The sequence below is a fragment of the Tachypleus tridentatus genome, chromosome 2 (assembly GCF_004210375.1).
Source record: "Tachypleus tridentatus isolate NWPU-2018 chromosome 2, ASM421037v1, whole genome shotgun sequence".
Taxonomy (NCBI): domain Eukaryota; kingdom Metazoa; phylum Arthropoda; class Merostomata; order Xiphosura; family Limulidae; genus Tachypleus; species Tachypleus tridentatus.
The window spans coordinates 123,703,844-123,730,023 of record NC_134826.1 but is presented as its reverse complement, the minus strand read 5'-3'; the positions used below and the strand labels follow the sequence as shown (position 1 = coordinate 123,730,023).

The following is a 26,180-nucleotide window of genomic DNA, read 5'->3' as shown; positions in this document are numbered from 1 at the left end:
ATGCTACTGAAAATGTTATTCATTTTGTTTTGAAAATATCGACAAATGTAAAAACGTTGCTATTTAAAACCTATTTTCATCTTTCACACGCTTGGGTCAATCCTTACGAAAATTTTATCCGTTAGGGCAAAAGTAGAAGTATTTTACGAAATCACGTGAAATAATAGAAATTATCGTAACTGAGAATTTAATAATTCGAAATTTTCCAAGTTTTCACCATACTTTCACATGCTGATCACAATGTTTCCTTTTCCTGCTACCTTGAAACAATATGAACTTAATCTACTTAATTTAGTGTTTTGTTTGTGTTTGTGTGCATGCCAACTAGTATTAAAACTAATTAAAATATTTTGACAACCTAAATTACAGTATTTCAATTTACGTAAAAATAATTTTAACACAAATGTTTATATATACAGTGAGGCAATATGACGAACTGGAAGCAATGACTGTGGTGGTATCATTGATGATGGGTTTAGGATATCAAACAATTTCGGAATAGTGATAGAAATTGGACATTTTAGCTGGATTTTTAAAGAATTTGTCCTCAAAGTGCATTTGACACAGTTTACAGTCTTTATACAGTTTGTGAACTTTTTTACTTTAAATATTTTCAAGTCTCGAAAACTGAATCCAATATTTACACCTGAAACTATGTCTTGGTTGTTATGATAATCGACTGGAGATTCGGGAGTTGCGGAATTGAATTCTATTTTCAAACATAATTGTGTTTTCAGTAGTTCTGGGAATTATAATGTAATTGTCAATCCTACTAATTTTTTGACAAAAAGTATCCCAAAAGTTAGCGGTGGATGGTGTTAAATAGCTGCTTTTCTCCTAAATTATCACAGTAAAATTAGATAGAGAGCAGATAGCACTAAAATAGCTTTGCGCAAAATTCAAAAGTAATAAACTTTTAAAACAAAAATAGACTTTCAAAAGGTTTTTGCCTGGCATGGTCAGGTTGTTAGGGTGTTCAACTCACCATCTGCGAGTTGTGGGTTCGAATCCCGATCCCACCGAACATTCTCGCCCTTTCAGTCATGGGAGCGTTATAATGTGATAGTCAATCTAACTATTCGTTGGTAAAAGAGTAGCATAAAAGCGGGCGGTGGGTGGCGATGACTAGCTGCCTTCCCTCTAGTCTTTCACTGCTAAATTAGAGAACGCCAACACATAGTGCCCTCGTGTAGCTTTGCAAGAAATACGAAACAAACAAAAGCAATACACTTTCTAGTATTAGGACTAGATTAGGCCTAATTTATATGCAGAAGACTGGAAGAAATAATACTTGATTTTACACAAAATATAATTCTACATTTTTGGGAAATCGAAAAATAGTAATCCTCATTCTCTGCACGGGTCTTTTGATAGTTTGAAGTCACACACCAATTACTTCCTGTGCCGTCAGTAACAGTGTTTACTTTCAACACAGAACAAGTTAAAACGTTTATTACCACCAGACAACACTTTTTACTTCAAGACTCTGTTCATTATTCTTATAAACATAGCAAAGGCAGTAAGTTGAACTCATGGTTCGTCTTGTCTCGGATTACATACTGAATAATACTGTAGTCTTAAGAGCTGTGAGAGAGAAAGTAAACAATTAATTATGTAGATGGCGCTTATACTGTTACAATACACTGAAATTTAAAATTTAACAATATTTACTTCATTAATTGTCGTAACAAAAAAATGCATTTTGTATTGATTTTATTGTTACTTACGTTGCCATTGCACACAAAATCGTGCAGTACTTCATGTTTCTGAAGTCTGGTCATATGTGTGTGTTTTCATGTAGCAAAGCCACGGAGAAGAATCGAACCCCTGATTGTAGCGCTTCAAATCCGTAGACTTACCGCTGTACCAGCGAAGAGCAAGTCTGATTATTTAAAAATACTTAATTTTTGTATTTTAGTAGGAAATATAAACATTCAACAATATTTACATGTTTTACAGTATGGAGTAAGAAACACGTGTGATAATAAATCAAATCTTTACTGATCAAATAAGGTTTCCAGTAAGATAAATGGATATTAGTATTTGGTAATACTTGAAAAATGACCATAATTAAATATGAACTATCGTCACTAATTTTATACTTCTGGAACCTTGTTTATTTGAATTTAACAAAAAGAGCAAAACATACACACAATTTTTTTACAAAGATTACAAAAGCTTTTTATTTTTATCTTAAAATTTCATTACGTAATGATAATCGCATTTACTGTTACCTTCCTTATATCCTAATGTCTAATTCTATCAGAATATAATGGAAAAAAAAAGTCAAATTTAAGTGGGGGGCCGAAGTTTCGTAAAATGATAACGGCGGTTACAACATGTCTTGTTTCGATATTACAACAATGTTCGGAGAGTATTTTTTTTTGTTTGTTTTGTTTTTTGAGCACGCTATTTCATTTTTTCATGATAATCGTCTTAGGTAAGAATTATATTCATCACTTACAATTCGCGTGACCCAACGCCCCACACTCTAGTCTTTTTCCCACGTCAGCGGAAAATCAGCATGCTGAGTTAGTTACAAAAATGTATAATCAAGAACAAAACTTTCTTTACTGAGAAAAACAATCTACTAATCTTCCCTGCGTCAGTAAATATGTATACACACTTATATGTACATGTATATATATACAATAAGCATGGAAATACTTTAAATAACTAAATTCCAGATATAAGAAAGAAATGGAATACTATTAAATATCGATAGTAGTGGTACGTGTGTAAAGAGCTATTATGAGTCTTGATGATATGTATATGTTTATACTGAATAAGTCTTGCATTAAAGTATCGCTTTCAAAAATATTCTGTTTCAACACCTTCTTCAAGGGCGGTTTGATTTGTTTTGAATTTCGCACAAAGCTACATAAGGGCTATCTGCGCTAGCCGTCCCTAATTTAGCAGTGTAGGACTAGAGGGACGACAGCTAGTCATCACCACCCACCACCAACTCTTGAGTTACTCTTTTACTAACAAATAGTGAGATTGATCGTAACATTATAATGCCCCCACGGCTGTAAGGGCGAGCATGTTTAGTGTGACGGGGATTCTAACCCGCGACCCTCGGATTACGAGTCGAGTGAATAACAACCTGGTTATGACGGGCCTCTTCAAGGGCGGAGACTAACTTCCTGTGCAAAGCTTGAATTTCAGAAAAGAATTATCAAACTACAAAATATTCAAAGGATGTGTTCAGAGTTTATAACAGTAACATAAAGTAGTGTGGTAAGTTTAAAAAAAACGTAAATAAGGTTAATTTCTAGTTCTAACTGGCTGAGATCAAAGGTTGTGTGAAAAAGAACCTAATAATGTACTATGTGTGACATACACAAATTCAGCATATGATCTTATTGTGACCCCTTAATAAGTATAACAGATTTACAACGACAGGTCGACGACAGTCCATGGCGAAGTCTTAAAACATTACGCTACTGCTTTAATAATGTAACTTCGTTATATATACGATTACTCTTAATAAGTCATTATAAATAAGGCGTCAGAGAACTGTTTACCCTGTTTTTATGAATCAGTAATAATGAAGATATATATATATATACATTTTTTTAAATAAAAATCCTTTAGGATTTTTTATCATACAAACCAATAGGCCTACATCGAAACCTACATTAACCGTAAATATGCGTCCTGGTCTTATTTCAAGTGAATTAATTACTTCCCAGAAACTATCAGTCATTCTACTAATTAGTTGTTCTGATTATGTTAGTTTACTTTCAAGCATAAATAAATATCCCAGTTTTTCTTTGGCTAAAATCTGAAGTGTACTTTTGATCACTGACAAAACTGGATGAAAGCTTTCGAATAAACCAAAATAGTTTCGGCAAATTCCTCAGATTTGCGCTTTTCCCGCTACCATATTATTTTTCTTATGAACTATTGTCTTTTAAAAGTATATTGAATAATAACAAACGAAAAAAAATTGTATTTATGCGAGATCAACCTGCTTTAGCTACGTTTACCAAAATGAACATTTTTTACTCTTAAGTCTATGGATTTGCAAAATCCGCTAAAGTCATGGGTTCGATTCCTCGTGGTGGACTCAGCAGATAGCTCGATGTGGTTTTGCTAAAAGAAAACACACACACATTATGTTTGTGTTCTAGGACGATAGATAAGACTTTCACGTCGTAATTTGTCTAGAAAAATCTCTAGTCAATGGTGGTCAACATTTTAAACATAACAAAATGTGTAGAACTACGTATGATGTTTTGAAAAGATCTGTACGTGATGGATAAAAATGGATATAATTTACGGATTCAACGTACACGTATTACTGTAGAACACCTAAGAATTTCAAGACAAAACTATCGCGGGCCTGTATTATTAATTGAACTAGTGTCAACACACACACACACTATCAAATCCCAGTTTAACAACTCAAATTATTGAAACAGCGTAGGTATAAACATTTTCCTTAAGTTTAATTGTAATATTGTTTTAAAACCGCTTTATTATAGGTCCAGTTTCACGTGTTCGTATCAAAGGATGGAAAAACATTTTTAGTACATATATATATACATATACGTGTGTGTTAAGAAAACTTAATTACATTCTTCACCACAAAACACTTGGGATTTAAAGCTTCAGATAACCAACAACAATTTTCACTGCAACTTGCCAAGGTACGTTTTCACTACGTACTTTAATAGGTATTGGCGTTTTTGAACATGGGCCAAATGAATATACTCCATCAGGTTCGGGTACATTGGTCCCTAATCTTGTATTACATGTCAGAGTGAAGATAACCAGTAAGAAGTATCCTCTGATGTAAGGGCTTCTTCTGATATTAAACTGATTGCTGAAACTGTCTGTCACTCTTATAACACATTCACAACTAAACATGCAAAGCAAGTTCAGCAGCATCAAGACGCAAACCTTGGGCTTTCCGATGCGACGCATGCCCAAACATTCAAATAATAATAAGTGTGTGACAATAATGACAACACCAGAATACGTTTTTTGTTTTGTTTTTTAATTTCGCACAAAGCTACTCGAGGGCTCTCTGTGCTAGCCGTCCCTAATTTAGCAGTGTAAGACTAGAGGGAAAGCAGCTAGTCATCACCACCCATCGCCAACTCTTGGGCTACTCTTTTACCAACGAATAGTGGGATTAACCGTCACATTATAACGCCCCCAGGGCGAGCATGCTTGGCGCGACGGGGATGCGAACCCGCAACCCTCAGATTACGAGTTGCAAGCCTTAACACGCTTGGTCATGCCGGGCCACCAGAATACGCGTGGCAAACAATAGGAAATGTTATAGTATTTAGTTGTATGGCTCTAAACAAACTTGTTCTCAGTCTTCGCTTCAAAATCAAAATTGAACGATTAAAAACTGGATTAGTGAGGTCTGAAGGTGTTAGTTGGTGTGCACAGCTGATGTTATAGGCCTTGTGTTACTAACCGCGAGTGAACCCAAATACCTTCCAAATTATACATGATATTTAACGGTGGAGTTTATGCGCTATCATTTTAAGTCAGCCACGTGAAACTTCACAGACACACAGTCTTATATTTTAATATCTATTAAGACATGATTTTCATAAGAAATGCAAGGTTGATTAACACAACAGAGAAAAACTTTGTTTATTTGTTGAATATCGCACAAAGCTACAGGGGATGCTTTTGTCAGACTAAAAAGTGGGATTCAGGCATCACAACGCATCCACATCCCAAAATTGTGTAGTGAGTGTCAATCTTACAACGCATCCACATCCCAAAAGTGAGTAGTGAGTGTCTTTTTTTTGTAATGGGACGCGAACCACGGAACTTTCAATCCACCGGACAGCATGATAACCACTGCCCCGAAGAGAAAGAACCAAGAGACCAGACAAAGTGGGGTTCCGATATGAGATAAAGGTAAAATAATCCAGTGGAATGGTAAAAGATTAATGGTGTTAAATTTGAGATTCGTGACATGTAACATGTAAAGTATTTGAAGCAGCTCTGGTTTTACAATGACTCAATGCTATTTCCGAAATCAAATGATTGTTAAATTTGAGCACAATTGGTGAGTTTTAAAAAGGTTGTTGTTGTTTGAAGTTGAACACAAAGCTTCTCACTGGACTATCTGCATTCTGCCCGTCACGGATATCGAAACCCGATTTATAGCATTGTAAGTCCGCTGTGCGCCTGGGAGGTATAAAGGTTGGGTGAGAGATTGACTTACTTTTTATCAATTTTTTGCTTTTAATTAAATACCTCAAAAGGGTTAATTTTCAATTTCCATTTCGCTTCCTCTTTATTCAGTCGAAACTATCTTTTTCGTTCCATTTAACCAAAGCGTTCAAACAAAAAATCTAACATTTTCTATATTTCCACACGTTTGTAAACGAATTTTTACATATTTTGTATGTATTTAATATTACAACGAACTACAGAAATAAGACCCATGTTCTTGCGTAAGAAACCACAAAATCTTAAGGTATACAATAAGTTGCATAACTGTGCCCGTCGGCTTGGTTACTAGCAGGAAAGTTAACTTTTGAAAAAAAAGAATTGTTATGTATCATGACTCTCTTAGTTATTATTTATTTATTCCATGTTACAGGGTAAATATTGCTCATATGAGCATAAATACGAAATAGTGGGCGTGTCTAAACGCACAGAACGTCCATCTGCGAAACAGACATGTTTGCCAATTGTATTGTTTTAGGTCAAGGTCGTCAGTTCGTAAAAGTTGAAATGAAGCGAATATAATACCTTATTTGTGTTCGCTGCACGTAAATAAGTGCCGATAACAATATTAAAAATATTAATATTATACATAGTAAAACAGTATGAGATAAGTAGGAGATGACTCTATTCACAGCGGAATTTAGTAGGAAAGCTGAAACTGGGCTAAGTTATCAAACCAAAGTTTGAAAAACATTCGTTTTTCATTTCTAAATTAGAAAAACATTTCTAACTTTTATTTGGTAACACAGTTATTTAAAGATCCAACATTCGCAGTGACCAGCACCACAGTACCTCCCAAAAATTTGTAAAAAAAAATAGGTGTTATGAAATTAAGTCTGGAAGCAATTTTTCATGAAATATAGCTTAAAACCATTGAATGGCTGTTCACATAAAATTCACAAATATCTTATAAAAAGTCAAGAAATTATCATCCTGTTGTAATACTACACGTGAAGCCAGACTTTAATTAGCATAAATATGTATTTTTTATTGTAGAAACCTACTATACTATTTGTATTCAAAGTATTTATTAAGTATTAAATTATATTACTAATCTATACAATTTTGAACAAGAATAGTACATTATCCATCATATACATAAGTATATGCATTACTGAAACAACATGTAAGCATGCTCCATTCTTTTGGGGTGCTTTTCCACAAATAACTTACATACAGTTTCAATGTTAACAACAGTATCATAATTATTATATACTAAACTTAAAGCACTCAGTGGTTCTCCAGTCTGTGTACATCTCAGGTAATTATTCAACCGGCGGAAAGCTGATGTCGAATGTTCGTATAAACACGAATTTAGTTTTATTTGTTTGTTTTTACATCACAAATTCTACGAGTCAGTCACAATAACCAGATGGTTTTCAGGTCCAAACTGTCGAGTGTTAATTATGGAAAAAAAACATCACATATATATATCTATATGTCACTTTTTACCATATTGAAAAAAGTCAAAATTATTTATTTCTCATGTCTCAAAATAAGCAAGATAAATCCTCAACTGTAATTACGTCTGAAATCGGTCAAGAGATAGAGCTACACCTGTACTCTACCTACCACGATATCGAAAACTGGTGCCTACGCATTTGTACCTGTAAAAAAAAAACCTCAGAGCCATTCTATGAGCCGCCGTGTTGTGGCTAATAAACCGTCGAAATGGTTATCAATGCCCGTTATTCTCTGTAAAATATATACATAACAACACTCGAAAGTACATGTACTTGTACTACAAGTCTAACATTCCATGCTTCAACTGCATCTCAAATTAAAGCAGTTAAAAAAACAGACGTATGAGTAACCACAAAATCATATCTTCATCGCGTAATCTAGAAATCATTAAAGAGTTCATTTTTATGTTACTAATGAGATACATAAAATAACATACAGGCATTTCACACATAAAGTTTGACTCATTAGTCTGTAACGAGGGTTCGATTAAACTTTTTTTTTTTAAGCATAGCTTGACATGACAGTAATGTTACCACTCAATCAGATATCACACTAATTATATCAGATGCACATCATCTGACCATCTGGTACAAAGGAGAAAATAAAACCGAATGAGAATTGAAATTATTCTCAGTCATTCACTAATGGTCAAGAACGTTTTAAGGCAGGGCATTTTTGGAACAGACATTTTAAGTTATTTTTCCCATGATTATTATACTATAGTCATTTCATACACGTTATTATGTTGTCCCTGATTTGTCAGTACTTGTCATGTATGAAAATAATAATGTAACAAAAACTGTTGTATGTATATATTTATGTATACATATACACACCCATAAACTATTGAATATGTCCCAAGGCAGGTTTTAATCAAATTAATTTATCAAATTATCATTTTACGAAATGATGTGTGTTCTTTTCAGGCTAAACAAAAGTAAAATACGGTGTTATTATTTCTCGATTTAAATCTAGGGTAAACACAAATAAAACAACATTGCAACCATAATTCGCATTTAAACAAATTGAACTAACACGACCCCTTGTTTTGGCCCAATTTTGTCTGACAGTTCCACTAAAGTTTAGTTTTCCTGGGGCCACGTGTACAGTGTGCATGAGGCTATGAGCAGGCCTACGTTACTGACCTAACAACATATTTAGCTGAGTGCCTCCAGTCACATTTAATTATCGTGATGAGAAAAGTGTGGAAGTGTGTTGATAGCTTGAAGCCAGGGGTCAGACAACTTGCCATTACGTTGTTTAATTTTGTCTCCATGGTAATGCACGTGGCATCATCTGTCGTTGACCGATTCAAATATTTAGGGGTATTTACTTCACTGATGAACAGTTCTCAGGGGGGAGGCATTACCAAATGCACGCTCGAGCTGTCATGTTATCCAAAATACAGAAAAGTTAAAAAATGTTGCGTTTCAACAGACTGAGGAATGTGTTGAGATACCTAAAATATTCCTCCTCTTCAAAGTCTAAATGGGTAAGTCATATTATATCTTCCCCATACTCCATTTTTGTATGCACTTCAGCAAGAAGATTCTGATTTCGTTTCTTGCCTTACCGAAATAAATACACCTAACTGTAATTACAAAATCTAATGATCTCAATCGTAAATTCGTGGAGAAAATATCGATACATGCAAGTTTAAACAGTATTAAACAATAAGCTTTGAACAGGATAACTTCCAACGATATGCGTCCAAATTAGCAGACCAGAGGTTCAGTAAGCAAAACTACTGAATGGTAAATAAGCTAAAATTGTTCTAAAATAATTCTGTACAGTATTACACTAAAAATAATTTGAAATTCTTATTTCACTGAAAAATAAATTTATAGTGGTGCACGACTTACGAATTTCACTAAAAATGAATTGTAAATAAGCCAGAAGTGCATTAAAAGAATTGTCGAAATTGCAAACACACACATACAAACAAAAATAAGAGTCCCTGATGACGTGTAATTAAGGAAAGCTGTAAAAGTACCTCCTGAACGGTAAAAAAAGAGATGTATAAGTGTACTAACAAAACTTATGAACAGCAAACACCACCGTTCCGAATATGTGTGTATCTCTCATGAGGGAATGAAAATAAATTGATCTGTTTTTCGAACTTTAAATCATTTACGTCAAATACACAAATTCACGGACTGTAGAAATTCCCTTCTTTTCTGTTGCATGAAAGAATTAATAAACATTTTGTAAGCTTATCTCTTCCTGATGAACTATTCAACATTTTTATAATAATATATAAACAAATATATATATTTTTAAATAACAATATTCACACAAACTCGTAACATAAGTGACATATATACACACATGCGCATATTAACTAACACGTATGGGCGAGATATCACTAAAACACCTTCAGATGGTTTACTAATACTCTAACCATTTGTTTCTTTTTTTTTCTACCTAAACACAAAGCTACACAATTGGTTATATGTACTGTCTCTACTGCGAGAATCAAAACCTGATTTTGTGTTAGAAGCCTTCGAATTTATCGCTAAGCCACAAGGAGGGAAGGGGACAATTTGTGACTGAGAGAGCTCTTAGAACCTATGCGTGTTTTCTTACAGCAAACACACATTGGGCTAACTGTTGTGTCCACCGAGGGGAATCGAGCCCCTGATTTTAGCGTTATAAATACGTAGACCTACCGCTATCCCAGCGGGAAACAGCTCGTGGAGTAAAGCAACAACTTAATAGAAAATCTCGTTATGTTTTTCTCTGTATATTTTTTGCCAATTTTGCTGTGATGAAAGTAGAACATTGTTATGTTTCCAACTCTCGAAAGAAAAACATTAAGTCTTATTTCATTCTGATAAATGTACGTATTTAATAATTAAATAACTTGAAACAATTCGCTGTATTATTAGTTTTTGACGAGAAAAAAAAATTTTGAGCTATATTATAATATGATAACCATTGTGCTTCATCCGTTTTTCAGCGGAAGCAACAAGGTCAATTACATATCAGTATATACTAGATTAAACAAGACGTCACCGACCTTGACTTCCTGTCGGTATGTGAAATACCAACTGATCCCCATCCATCCGGAGAGGAACAATTAATCACGTACTATCAAAACAGATCCTTCTGCAAACAACGCTTACTAAACGAAGTAATCCACGCACAGCTTTCTACGTAATACAACGGTAGCTTCAGCCCATATGTTTTGATACCTAATCCCTATAAGTTATTTACATAGAATGCTAAAGTTGTTTGATTTGAGCGGTTTATTTCAGTACAATATAGTGGATTGATATGAATTATCTTACCGCGTTTTTAAGATTAGGTCATGTTTAAGGTTAATAAAAACTGTATACTAAAAGCACTAGCTCTGTAAGACACACATGAATTAATTTCAAAATCAAACTTTTAATATTCACTTACACTCAATATATTAATTTTTTCCTGATTAACAGTCCCATTCCAAGAAAAGAAACGTTAATTCCAAGTCTCTTTGCAAGATCAGAAAATAAGCATTTTTGTTCAGTTTCTCAAGTAAAAGTATGCCATCCGCCCAAAAATTAACTTTAACGTAGAATGACGATTAACGTTATTTAATTATTTGCCTTTTGCTTTTAAGCCTCAAGCTTGAGGACTTATAACGCTATAGTTGTAGATGCGATCCCTTGGACACAACACATATACCTCATTATGAATCTTTGCTCTTAAACAATAACAAAGAAACGTAATGAATTACAAAATAGCATAAAAATATTCATTCTGAATTAGCTTTAAAAGCATTTTAATTAAATATTATAGGTATTAAAAAGATTTTTAACAAAAATAACTGACATCTGAACTAGGCAGCCACGATTATCATTATTTTTACATTTCTTGTGCAAGGACTACTGTATTTATGTATTTATTCACTGTTTTAGGAACTTTATCACTTATTTAAAGCTGATGTTGGATTTTGTTGTGGTTCAACCTGATGTCAGTTGAACCTATAAAATTTACAATAATTTGGTTTGTTTGTTATGAAGCACAAAGCTACACAATGGGCTATCTGTGTTCCGCCTACCATGACTTACGAAACCTGAATTTGGTCGTCGTAAAACTGCAGAGTAAAGCACTGAACCATTGAGGTACATTTACAATGAACCAACGTGGGATTACAGACCCGATTTAAGCCTATCGCTGAACAAAAATTAACAGTCATTTTAATGTGTTTTGTTTGTGTGTGTATGTGTTTTTAGGTTGTTTTTTATTTATATTGGAGGCTGCGACAACTTCCGTCATTTATTATATGTTTTTTAAACTTCTATATATACGCAAAAATTTAGTGGTTAAGTACATAGATCAGGAGCATTTCATAAAACGTGTTTCAAGACCGAGCGAGGAGACAAAGTCTGAAAAAAGGAAATCTGCCTCTTTACATCAGACACTAAATCAACTTTATCTTCAGAGAGTAAGTGACATCTGAGAGAAGGCCCCAAAAATCTGATTTTAACACCATGGTTTTGAAGGTGTTCAATTCAATTTCACGCTAAGCTAGGGGAGAGGTATATGTACTAGCCGTCCCTAATTTAAAATTGAAAGACTAGAAGAAATGCAATTGGTCATCATCAATCACTACTATCTCTTGGACTATTCCTTAACAATTAATAGCGAGTGGGGTTAACCATGACTTTATAATGAAAGAGAGCGCATGTTTGATAAGACATGGATTCGTCTGAGGTATGAGTCAAGCGCCCTAATCACCTGGACATGCAAACATGCATAGCCTTCAAAATCCACTGGCTCGTAAAGAAAATTTCGCATTTGCACTTTTCCATCGCATCGTTAAGTCTAATTTGACTCAATTTTTCAAACCTTCTTGTGAATAAACACTTCAAAAATATACACGTAAAGGCATATTTTTTTAACTTTCTCATACAACACTCAAACCTTTAAAACTATTGCATTTTTCCATCGCATCGTTAAGTCTAATTTGACTCAATTTTTCAAACCTTCTTGTGCATAAACACTTCAAAAATATACACGTAAAAGCATATTTTTTAACTTTCTCATACAACACTCAAACCTTGAAAACGATTAAAATGATTCTCTAAATAGCCCAAGAGTGTAATTATTTTCTGGATGTTTAATAAGTAATTTTATATATAGAGTAAATATCTGATGATAAAACTGTTTGATACTAGGAAGTTCTATTATGAAACATCTATAAAAATCCTCTGCAGTTGTTTGAGAGTAGTCAATCTATGATCAAGCATGCTCACACATGCACAACTAACTGAAAACAATTCCACCGTAGATTTAACCACGTGACCATGAAGCCGCTAGACAAAAAGAATAACTGGAATATATTCATTGCAGCAAAATCATGTTATATAGATAAGTTGTAAATTTCAGACATGATTCCCATCATATAGATTTGTTTCACTGCTGCTGATCACACGTTTCGTGGCTTAAAAACATAATATCAACTTCGTTCAATATTAATCAGATTCAAATAAATAATGATGACGGACAATCTAGCTTTACGAGGTTATTGGATAACTTATAATGGTTATTTTAGCTTCTACGAAAACGAAACGCGTCATTTCTGTAATAGAGACAATAAAGTCACGTGAATTTTGAACTGTATTCTCTGCGAAACAAAAGCCTTTTTTCAGATGGAATATCTGTAACTGAACTTAATTTACTGATTGACTAATATATGAATAAACGTCTAATGATTTCAAGAATAAAGAATTCATGAATGATGTTTTACCAAACTAAACACCATTAACAGAATTTATTTTAATGTTTTCAGACTTACAATTCCAGGGAAAATAAAAACTTACAAGTTGATACTTATTTCACCTATGATTTATATTACAATAATCAGATTACTAAATAAAGAAATCGAATCAAAAACTTAGGAATTTATGAAGTGTGTATTTCGCAACAAATGCTTTTTATTGGACTTATACGAAAGAACTTAAAGAAGAAAATTATATACAATTCATTAATTTCAACTTTGATAGCTTTTCCTCTTGAGGCGACATCTATCAAGAATTATTTACACAAATAATACATTCAAAACTATTTAATTCAATCTCTGAGTTGTTGTTTTTTCTAATTAAAATATAGCTTCCAAAAAAGCCTTTTAATGTATACCAACACGTATAAAAATGTTTGAAGTGTGTGTGTATTTATACACAAATATTTATCAATGAACTTTATCACCTCAAGCATGGTGAAATAAGCACTGAAAGATATGAAGCGACATTTTTCAAATTCTTTTAGAAACTGATATTTGACCTCAAACAAAATTCAATGAAAATACATCATGTATATATATCAGTAATGTGATTTGAAATTAGCTGTGAAAAAAAACATTGACTGTGTGTGTACTTTCACCGCAAAGATTATTTCGTATTCAAAAAATTAAAAAATTAGAATTTCTGAGTTTAAATATATTCGCTTAGAGTAGGAAAGAAACATATATGTGAAGTAATTAATATAACTCTAATTGAATGAAGACAGTGAAACCTTATTCATATTGTTAGACCCGGCATGGCCACGTGGTTAGGGAATTTGAATATATGTGAAGTAATTAATATAACTCTAATTGAATGAAGACAGTGAAACCTTATTCATATTGTTAGACCCGGCATGGCCACGTGGTTAGGGAATTTGAATATATGTGAAGTAATTAATATAACTCTAATTGAATGAAGACAGTGAAACCTTATTCATATTGTTAGACCCGGCATGGCCACGTGGTTAGGGAATTTGAATATATGTAAAGTAATTAATATAACTCTAATTGAATGAAGACAGTGAAACCTTATTCATATTGTTATACCCGGCATGGCCACGTGGTTAGGGAATTTGAATATATGTAAAGTAATTAATATAACTCTAATTGAATGAAGACAGTGAAACCTTATTCATATTGTTAGACCCGGCATGGCCACGTGGTTAGGGAATTTGAATATATGTAAAGTAATTAATATAACTCTAATTGAATGAAGACAGTGAAACCTTATTCATATTGTTAGACCCGGCATGGCCACGTGGTTAGGGAATTTGAATATATGTAAAGTAATTAATATAACTCTAATTGAATGAAGACAGTGAAACCTTATTCATATTGTTAGACCCGGCATGGCCACGTGGTTAGGGAATTTGACTTGCAATCTGAAACTCGCGGGTTCGAATCCCCAATCCCACCAAACATGCTCATCCTTTCAGGAGTGAGGACGTTATAATGTGATGGTCAATTCCACTATTCGTTAGCAAAAGAGTGGGTGGTGAAGACTAACTGCTTCCCTTTAAGTCTTACACTGCTATATTTGTGACTGTTAACGCAGGTAGCCCTGGTGTATCTTTGTATAAAACTCAAACAAAAAAACTATTACATTGTTGTTATAACAGCTTGCATAGTTTAGTAATTCCTTGTCTTTATTTTCCAAAAGATTAAATGTACAGTTTGTAATAATTTATTCATAATATAAACAGTTACAATTATCTTTATCGTTTAAGTTGTTGGCTTTACAGTATTTTACATTTTCATATGTTACTTCGCTTCCTTTCATTATAATGTATTTACGCCTAATTTGGTTTGCAGTTAATTTTAGTTAATTAATTCTTATTTATTTTACTACTAGATTGGGTACAACAATATCTAACTATGCTTGTTTTAGCGTAAATATGCACAATGGTTTCTTTAAATTGTGTTCGCTGTGAGGAACGAACCTCGATTTTTAACAATATAAACCATCAAGGTTTTCGTTTGTTGAATTTCACGTAGTTACTCGAGTGCTATTTACGTTAGCTACTCCTAACTAAGAAGCGGTAGACTAGAAGGAAAGTAGCTAGCCAATGCCACCCTCCGCCAATTGTTGGGCTACTCTAATCGAATAATGATAAATTTTGAACCATCGACAAATAGATTGTGAGTTGAGCGCCCTAGCCATCAGTCCATATTAGGCCCGCCCTCAAGCATACCGGTAAACCACCAGGGTATTGAGTTATATGATCATGTTTTACTAAGTCATTTTTATCTTATAAGATTTAACCTACATTTTATGTGATGTTATATACACCTTTTCTTGCTATTGTTATATCCCTAATATAAATCAGGTTTCTGTTTTCAATATTACGATATAACACTAATAATACAATTCCTACTACTTCTTTAAAATATTAAAACTGTTTCTAAGCTAAGGTTTCTTGAAATGTTTTTTTAACACAATGTTTCACTATTTCGTTAAATACATGTTTGCAGCTCCTCTAAAGAACTTCTTAAAGTCATACTGAGAGATATAAGCTTCAGCTAATTTAAAAAAAATAAAAAAGATAAAGCAGATAGCCCCTTATTCATGATAAACCTATAAAATTCTGTGATATAAACTAATTACTTAATAAAGCAAACACATTAAAAGGCTTGTGACTTCAGAACAGATGTTAGGTGACGAAAAATAAGTCGTAATGAAATTTTACGGACTCGAAATGAACCAACACAAAATCACCATAATTCAATTTCTCACATTTAGCAATTTTCAGTTATTTGTTCAGCCACACTAACACAGTTTGGGAGTCTGTGTGTTAGTTGAGCTGTGTAATAAGTCATTCTTTCTCTGAACTCATTAAAACGGAAGATTGGTCCACAATTTGTGATGATGTTATTATTTCGATGCGTGCGAAATTTGGAGAATACTAATGGAACTTGACTGTCCCATCGTCGATTCATACCACAAATTTAATTTTAAAAATATTATAGTTAGATATAGAGCTACTTACACTCATTTCCTCTGTTGAATAGTGGGTGAAAGTGTGGTCATCTTGAAGCAACACGCAGTAAAACGGTTCCCAACGAGGTTCAGATTTAGGACAATGACCCGAGCGCCATCTTCCGGTTGTTTGTTGTTCTGGGAAATTCTCCTTGTCTGCAAACGAAAAATTAAAACCATTCTTAGGCATAAAATTTCAAAGGTAATTTTTATTCGTTACGGTTAAATTGTTTCCTCATGATTTTAATATCTTTGAAATACTTCAATTTTTCAAAGTATGTATCAAATTAATTGCAAACAGTTTAGACACCTGTCACACACAAATGGCGGATAAGCATCATTCTTTAGGCCAAATTTTGAAATTCATCAGTTTTTGAACAAAAATGATATATATTTATTTGTTTACAACTATGATTAAGAACAGGTTATTTCCACTGCAATTAAAATTTAAATAACGTGTTTCTTTGCTTTAGAGCAAAATCACATTGGGCTGTCTGCTATATCCACGGTGGGGAATCGAACCCAAAATTTTGATATTTTAAGTTCGTATTCTTACCACTGTCACATCAGAGGACCTTAGGTAACCACAAATATAAATTACTGTCTTCAATAACTATAAAGCATAATTTAATTATCTGAGTTACACTTGAATATTAATAAAAGGTTTTATTCTTCCATCGATAATTCACGCTATAAACTGTAGAGAAATAAAGTGCGTAGATAGATATCTACTTATAACCATTCTGTCCCATGCCATCTCATCCCTTCCAAATCTAAAAGATGTTTTCATTCATTTCCTAACTACGCCCAAAACAGAGATATATTTATTACTAAAAAAAAAGTCTTTCTATGTGTGTCCGTTGTTTGCACTTTCTTCTTCCAGTAGTAATATAAATACGAAAACATGTTGTAATGGATTGCATATTATTTTAATATCTATGTTTGTTTCAGTTTAATGTAAATTTAGAAATGTATGCAACTTATATTATTAAACATGTATTGCGTAAGTCTGTTCTCTAAATTTGTAAAAGATTATCGAGAGTAAGAATCAGCAATATATGTTTTAGAGAACGTTATCGTATTGTTGGACTAACTAAATTTTCGAGAATCTCGCCTAATGTGTATAAAAGGTAGCTATCGTAAGACACGGGGAGACAGTTGAATATTGTTAATAAACTATAAATCTCAAAAACTGTAATTGTGATAAACGTTTATTAATCGTGAAACTACAAATATATGACGAGGAACGTATATAGATTTCGAACTTTACTATTCGTTTAACTTCAGTAGATTAATTTTGGTCGTAAATATTTTTACGAGGACAATATATATTGTCGTTGGTGAAACTCTAACGTGTGCATCAAGCTAGCTAACTATCAAGAGAAGTATATAGGTGTATCAGCAAAGAATTAATTCGCTTATCGTGAACCGTCGATGAAATATTTAGTTCCAGACCAAACAGACTCAGTATTGTTTGTAAGTTTGTTAAAATTTTGTATGTAAATCATTATTCGTAATAACCGTTATTGTAAACTACATGGTTGTTTGTATATTAAAACATATTTGTGTTATAAAAGAAAATTATGTGTATCAATCTTGGCTGATATCATAAATTTGATACATGTCGACATTTAATTAACTTTTAAGTTAAAATTCAAATTTCTGATTACAATATGTAACAAAATTTTCACTTTTTCTTGTTCTTGGGCAGAAACTGTAATTTCCCAATTGCTTATGCTTAAAGTAAATGGAAAAGAGCTATTTATCTCTTCAAACTTTGCTTTTGTGACCTGGAAAATGAAAATTTCAAATTTATCTATTTTCCAGAATATTCCAGGTAGATTCAGTGTTGGGTAGCTGATAGAGAGTTTTCTCGAACTTACAAGAATGTTCAAGAGCTTTCTAGAATATAGAACTTCACTCGTCAAGATGGGCTCTGCTTCTGCCACAATCTATCTGGTCTGTGCGAGGCAATTGGTATTGCCTGTAACCCGAACGAGTGGCGCCTCTTCATTGATAGCTCATCCAGAAATCTCAAACTTGTGTTGCTCCATAACGGTAATAAGTATCTGTCTCTTCCCCTGGCTCATTCGGTGCACCTCAAAGAGGAATACAACAGTGTCAAAACATTGCTAGAAGCCTTGAAGTATGATAAGTATGGCTGGAAGGTTATCTAAGACTTCAAAATAGTGGCATTCCTGATGGGTCTCCAAGGAGGCTTTACCAAGTTTCCCTGCTTTCTTTGCCTTTGGGACAGCAGGTACACCGCAGTGCACTACAACAGCAATTACTAGCCACAATGGACCGAGTTCTGTGGGGAGGCACAATGTCAAGTGTGAGTCACTAGTGGACCTCCAGAAGGTCTTGTTCCGACCATTGCATATAAAATTAGGTTTTATGAAACAATTTGTCACAGCTCTTTATAAGAAGTCTGCAGCCTTAAAGTACCTTCGAGAATTCTTCTCTAAGCTATCTGAGGCAAAGGTCAAACCTGGTGTCTTCGTTGGACCACAAATAAAGAAGATCCTGGAGTGCACAGAATTCCCCAAGAAGCTCAACAGGAAGGGAAAAAAAGCTTGGAGCAAATTTGTCGCAGTGGTTTGGGGCTTCTTGGGCAATCACAAGGCCGAAAATTATGTGGAACTGGTTGAGGCTCTGGTGAAGAACTACGGTAAAATATACTGCAGGATGTCCCTGAAACTCCACATCCTTGACGCTCATCTTGATAAATTCAAGGAGAACATTGGAGCATACTCAGAGGAACAAGGCAAGCACTTCCACCAAGATTTACTGGACTCTGAACGCCACTACCGAGGAGCATATAACGAAAACGCGATGGGAAGCTATATTTGGGGGCTGACACATGAAAGTGATTTACCTTACAGTCGCAAATTTTGAAAAACTATTCAGATGTAAACATTTTTGTATAGTTTTAGTATAAATATACATGTAAATCTTGATTCATATGTTATTTTATTCAAGTCTTATGTAAATGAAAATGTGCAAATTTGCCCATTTTGGATAGAAAATTTGGTTAATTTCTAAATTTCATTATCCAGGTCACAAAAGCAAAGTTTAAAGGGAATAAAGGCCATTTTCTGTACTTTTAGAACATAAGCAATTAAGAAATAATACATACTCTCCAGGGGCAAAATTTGTGTTACATAGTGTTATTTGAAATCGTAATAAATAACATATTAAATCGGAGACTCGTTCAAGATCAATTATAATACGTAAAAATGTATAGAACAATAACCTATCTAATTTGGAGCCCCGTTATTAGCCATTTTAAAATTTGAGTTAGCCGTTAAAAATATGTGAAAACGTATAGTATCAGTTGAAAATATTAAAAGCTCAGAAAACATTCGTGTACTAATACAGGAGTCAACCTCGTAGCAAGTCAGGGTAATAACCCGAACTGTAGTTAAATGACTCATCATACTTCCATACACTGACAAAAAGCAACAGAAACAATTCCATTTTTATGATGTCTGAATATAATTGACAAAGTTTCAGATTGTTGCGAATCTCTTCATTGAAAATACTCTACAACATTATTGTATTTCATGTCAGATTTGGTAAGATACTGAAACTGACGCAGAATGAGCGTTTCATCACGCAACACAGATATCGTCTATTTATTAACATCACCTGCAGGAAGTTAGTGAAGTTGTAACGGTTTTTCTGAGAAATAATAGAAAGTCCGTTGAACGACGTTCTTTATTTTCGTTTTTGTTATTTTTTAATTTCGATCAAACAGAAAAAATATTTTTGAAAATGGATTCTTCAGTGACTTTTGTTGTTAGAGGTGCTGATTTTTATAGGTCTTGTAAATGTACCTGTAATCATAAATACTTACTGCATTCAAACAGTTAAGTGGTAGTAGACAGATTTGGTTGTGGAATTTCGCACAAAGCTACACGCAGCCTATCTGCGCTAATCGTCCCTAATTTAGCATTACAAGACTACAGGGAAGGCAGTTAGCTCATTATCACCACCCTAACCAACTTTTTTACTAGCACATATCGTCCCCACGGCTGAAGAGGCAAACATATTTGGTGTAGATTCGAACCCGTAACTCTTAGATTTCAATTCCAGTGCCTTAACCACTTTGCCATGGCCGGCCGATAAAGTAGAAGTGATTTTTATAATTTCTGCAAGACCTTAAGGATGGGTGACAAAGCGAACCGTAAATTCTAACAAATACATGAACTACTGATGACGTAGAACTTTTTGGAGTTCATACATCAACTATTCGAACAATGAAAAAGCCAGATGGTTAAGAGGAAAAACAAGGACAAGAAGTAAAAACACGAAGAAACTTCGACTATCGAATTTGCATATATTTATAATTTCCCATAAACGTAGCCTATTGACCTGACGTTTTACATTCATTAAAAAATAAGGCTTGGGTGAAGCGGCTGCAATCTGCACTCCCAAATTAGCACCACTGTTATAGCCTATTGACCTGACGTTTTACATTCATTAAAAAATAAAGTTAGCGGCTGCAATCTGCATTCCCAAATTAGCACCACTGTTATAGCCTATTGACCTGACGTTTTACATTCATTAAAAAATAAGGCTTGGGTGGAGCGGCTGCAATCTGCACTCCCAAATTAGCACCACTGTTATAGCCTATTGACCTGACGTTTTACATTCATTAAAAAATAAAGCTTGGGTGGAGCGGCTGCAATCTGCATTCCCAAATTAGCACCACTGTTATAGCCTATTGACCTGACGTTTTACATTCATTAAAAAATAAGGCTTGGGTGGAGCGGCTGCAATCTGCACTCCCAAATTAGCACCACTGTTATTTAATGAATTTTTCCTTGCAAAAGCAATATTTCTTTATAAATATATATGTTTAAGAAACAGTTTTAAAAACTGTCAAAATATTCTATTTAATAGTTGCAGCACATGTATACATAATACAGTTTGAGAAAGAACGCAAGATAAATGATGCACAAGCGTGTGTGAATGTGGATAAAATACATCATAACGGAGAACTTACTGTTAACTGTCTTGCTAACATTAGTTATTAAGATTACATCCCGTTTTTACCATAAAAATTGGTCGTTAACCATAACAATAAAGTTCATTTGAGAACACTTTACATTTTCCTTTTACCATGATTTTTGATCACTAAAAGTATCTAGTTGTTATTATTCTGTTACTAGTTGTTGTAATTCTGCGCCATATAACACATACATACAGCGAATTTCACAGCAAATCAACAGTGGAAGGCTATGAACCAAATATTAGAGAGGGGTACGGATTAAAATATAAACTTTTCAAGGACTGGGATAACTTTCAGGTCTTTTCATAAGTTTCACTCTTTTGTTTAATGCTCTTTTATCTTGTTATGTAAGTTTTTTGTTTTAAAGTTGTTGCTCAACAGGAATTTGAAATAGAAATTGTATTAATGAAATAAATAGAGCTATTTGGAGAACTTAAAAATATTTCAAAAGCTTACACCTGACGAGGTGTTGTTCGAAGTGAAGAAACATGAGATTTTTAATTTCAGTTTCATATTGAATAAGAAATTGATCGACACGATCTAGTTTGTGAGTCTCGTGTATGACTAAATACTTGTATTACTTGTCATTGTATTTCAGTAGTTAGTCTGTGAAACGTCAAGTAATTTCTAAACGTTAGCTGTGACTCATACGCGAATGAGTAATGGATGACGTAACCGAGTTTATTTTTTTTCCTAACGTGGTTGTTTATGGCAAAACTACGTTATCTGCTGTCGTCCCTAATTTTGAGCCACTGACTACAGGGAAAGTAACTAGTCAGCAGCACACTACTACTTACCATTCATGCTACGTGATTGACCGTCACGCTTATGATTCTCACACAGTTTTGTGTGTTTGCATGGAAGGGCGAGTATTTTGTGGTATTGCACAAATTTGAACTAGGATCGTCAACTCTGAAATCTAGAACTCGCCGTATGATCAACCGCGCCTATCTAATTTTGAAATAATATTGAAGTCTAAAACCACCACAAAAGCTTAGTGACAGTGAATACAGTAGATTCTGTAATAATAAAAAACATGATGCAGATTTTGTTTATTTGTAATTAAGCACAAAGCCACACTCTCTGTGCTCTGCTCACTACGGGTATCAGAGCCAGATTTCTAGCGTTTTAAGTCCACAGACATACCGCTGGGTCACTGGGGTGTGGGCATTATATAGGTAACAATGGAACTTATAAAAATAGCATAAATTAATGTAAAGTGCGGGGAAACACGCTAAAAAGGCACCTTCTATTTACGAGGGAAAACAACAGTAAAATCGAATATTTATCTATTCTACAAAGTAGAATGTTTCACACATTATGTGAGAAGTGGTGCGATAACTACCGTTGGCATTTGTAGTGTGTAAATTTATAATTATTTTTTTTCATTATTACTGATTGCTTTATTTCTTTTGGATTTTAATGATATTGCTGATCCAAGCCAGTTGACAAATGTTATTAACAAGACTATTTCCAGCAAGTCTACGCTGCAATGTATTCAACAGATCAGTTCTTGAATGTCCACCATTCTTCTTCAGTTACTTACGTTCTACAGTTGTGTTTAAATATAAAGACTTCGCGATAAATGTAGTTCGCGTATCTACTGCAGCTATTTAGCGATAATATAATTAGCATTACTTGTACCTAAAAAACGTAAAACGTTTACACAACTTCATACCATTCAAGACTAAATTCAACGACATAACATCACGTTTAGAAATAAAACAGCAACGTTGTAACTTAAATATTCTTATGTTTCCTAGGTCTTTTGTTCAAAAATATCAAAACCAACTCCAATGTGTAAAGTAATATTCAATTTTGTTTTGAGTTTTCATAAACGTCAGCACTGAAATCAGGAATCAAGAAAGACTTTAGAATATAGCTAATTTTTCAATACATAAGTTATCACATACCAACCTAAATTTCTTTGTAGATTAAAAGAGGTATTTGTAATTTATATGTGTTTATAAAACAGTTTGTGTGTGAATCTTATATTTTAAAAATATTTAAATTTATCACAACTAAATGGAACCAAAATTTAGACTCATTGTTGCAGCACACAATGCAAAAATATAACATTTAGAAATGGCGATTCAATTACGATCTCCAATGTAACTTTAAAAACTTTTGTTTAAAATATTAATTACATATTCATTAAATATATAAATTCTCCATAGATGGCGTGACAAACGCACTTTGTTTTGTTTTTTACCAGTTAAAAGTACAGATTTCTGTAATCAATCTCTTCATACATTTATGTTTATATATATGTATTTAGCACATTTTTTGCTTTCTCACTGCAATATTGTTATAACTTTCTTATTTTATAGAGCTATTTTTTTTCTCTACCTCGCGACTACTTCAACATTTACCATATTCAGAAACCCTCAGCAGATTTCCTGCAACCGTAACACAGCTGTATTGTTGTTTGTTATGAAACACAGAACTACACAAGGAGCTATCTGTGCTGTTATCATCACAGGTATTAAAACCCAGTTTCTGATGGTAGAAGTCCGCAAACATACAACTATGCCACTAATACAGCTATAAACAAGTTTGTTTATTTTTTCAACTCCACGCCTTCTGTCTCTAAGTCATAATCGTATTAGTACGTACTAAATGAAATTATGTGCGAGTAATAAGTAAAGTACGAGAAAGAAAATAAAATTTTACATTTCTCCTATTATAATTTTAGTTGTACGTTTGATTATTCAAGGTTTTATGTATCGTTAGAATACAACAAAAGTGAACGTAGCAGTCACACAATAAACCTGTCAATAACATTGCATTTCAGTGCAAAACTTTTTTTAATTTAATTCATGAATAAGTTCATTTTAACTTTAACGTACATCAAGTGTGTGTTAATTGACCTGTAATAGAATGCCATGAAGAACAGAAATGTGTCATGAAAATAGCATCCTACTCAACACAGGTGAAGTGTTTAATTATATGTTATAATCAAATAAAATGTATGAATGTTTTATATAAAAGTCATCGTTACACAAAGATGAAAAAGTTTGTTTTCATGTTTAAGAAATTTTTAATTTTATAAAACAGTTTTAAAACTACTTTCCAAACTTTACTGTTATTCGCTTGAAATTATGAATCGCAGTAAATATTACTTAATAATACTGTAACTGTTGCCTTTCTATGAGACCCTACATCTAGTTTTCTTTTCCTAAATATCTCAGGTCTACACACAGACAAGAAAATAAACATACAGATGGATAGGCGGAGTGTATTGAGCTGAAATTGTACATGGTATATAAGCCGTACAATTTACCTCATAGCTGAAAAAAATCATAATGTTTATTGTATGGTTATGTGTGTAACCTAAAGAATATCTTTGGGTCTCGTGCTGCAAATAGCATGGAAGCGGTCATCAAAATGGTTTAATCTATCAGTGTGTACTTCATGATCAGCTAATAGCTCTATCAAGCCGGTATAGTATCCTAATGATCCATGCGTAAAATAATTATGTATTTCCGCGAGCTTGAACTACCACAACTACGCCTCAATGGCATGTTGCTTTCACTGACAACAAAATCACTTCCTGGATGTTCTGCAGGTGCAAGACAAGAAAGAACAAGTGCCAGGACACTCGCACTTATCACGAATGAGAGATACCGTGCCCTTTGGGCATGAATAGGGGAAGGTAGGTGAGTGGCCTCTCAACATTTCCTTTTCAACACATGTTCGTATCCAGTTCACACCAGGATGTATTTAGAGTGAAACAAAGATAGATAGATAGACAGATAGATAAAAAGATAGATTTATTTTGTTCGTTTAACTCATAACATTATAGTATTTAATAAAGACTCAAACATATGTTTCCAAACTTAATATAATATGGTAAAACTAATACATTATTTACGTTAAGCCTATTTCGAAATCATGAGACGTTCGGATTAAAGCCTATAAAAACACAAGAGTAACTAGTAAGCAAACAAAATGGACAACAACGAAAACTGTTAACCTTTGGATGTAAACAACTCAGTAAAACATTCTCTCCTATACAGATATATTCTTTTAACTCAATGACTCAAAATACACGGAAAGAAAATACATTTATACTCTTAAAACACACGAAAAGGCCTAAGATTCCTATTTAATTATTCACACCATCTCTAATCATACTGGACTATCTTACTGTTCTATAAAACTATTTCAAACATTTTTTTATGTGAAAGTGAATCCTTAACTCTTGGGATCCAAACACGTTTGCGCAGCAAAATATATCAAAGTATATCCTTTTCTACTTAAATGTACATTAAAACAGTAACGTAAGCTTAAAACTTCTTGTAAAACAGTCTTAATGCGCCAGATGAGGCTTAATTTAAAATTTATTTCTGGTTTGTTTGTTTTTTGTTTTTGAATTTCGCACAAAGCTACTCGAGGGCTATCTGCGCTAGCCATCCCTAATTTAGCACAGTAAGACGAGAGGGAAGGCGGCTAGTCATTACCACCCACCGCCAACTCTTGGGCTATTCTTTTACCAACAAATAGTGGGATTGATCGTCACATTATAACGCCCCCACGGCTGAAAGGGCGAGCATGTTTGATGTCACGTGGGGGCGTTATAAAGTTACGATCAATCCCACTATTTGTTGGTAAAAGAGTATCCCAAGAGTTGGCGGTGAGTGGTGATGACTAGCTGCCTTCCCTCTAGTCTTACACTGCTAAATTAGGGACGGCTAGCGTTTGTAGCCCTCGTGTAACTTTGAGCGAAATTCAAAATAAACAAA

At 33.6% G+C, this 26,180-nt stretch overlaps 1 protein-coding gene across 5 annotated transcripts in view; it reads right to left on the bottom strand.

Annotated features, from left to right (window-relative positions):
- Positions 1 to 26,180, bottom strand: part of LOC143245005 (ras GTPase-activating protein nGAP-like) — a 250,976-nt gene that overhangs the window by 146,966 nt on the left and 77,830 nt on the right. For all 5 annotated transcript variants that reach the window (XM_076490726.1, XM_076490729.1, XM_076490725.1 and 2 more), the window contains exon 2: positions 16,429 to 16,574. In XM_076490726.1, the coding sequence (XP_076346841.1) occupies positions 16,429 to 16,574 (146 nt within the window). The remainder of the gene's footprint in view (positions 1 to 16,428; positions 16,575 to 26,180) is intronic.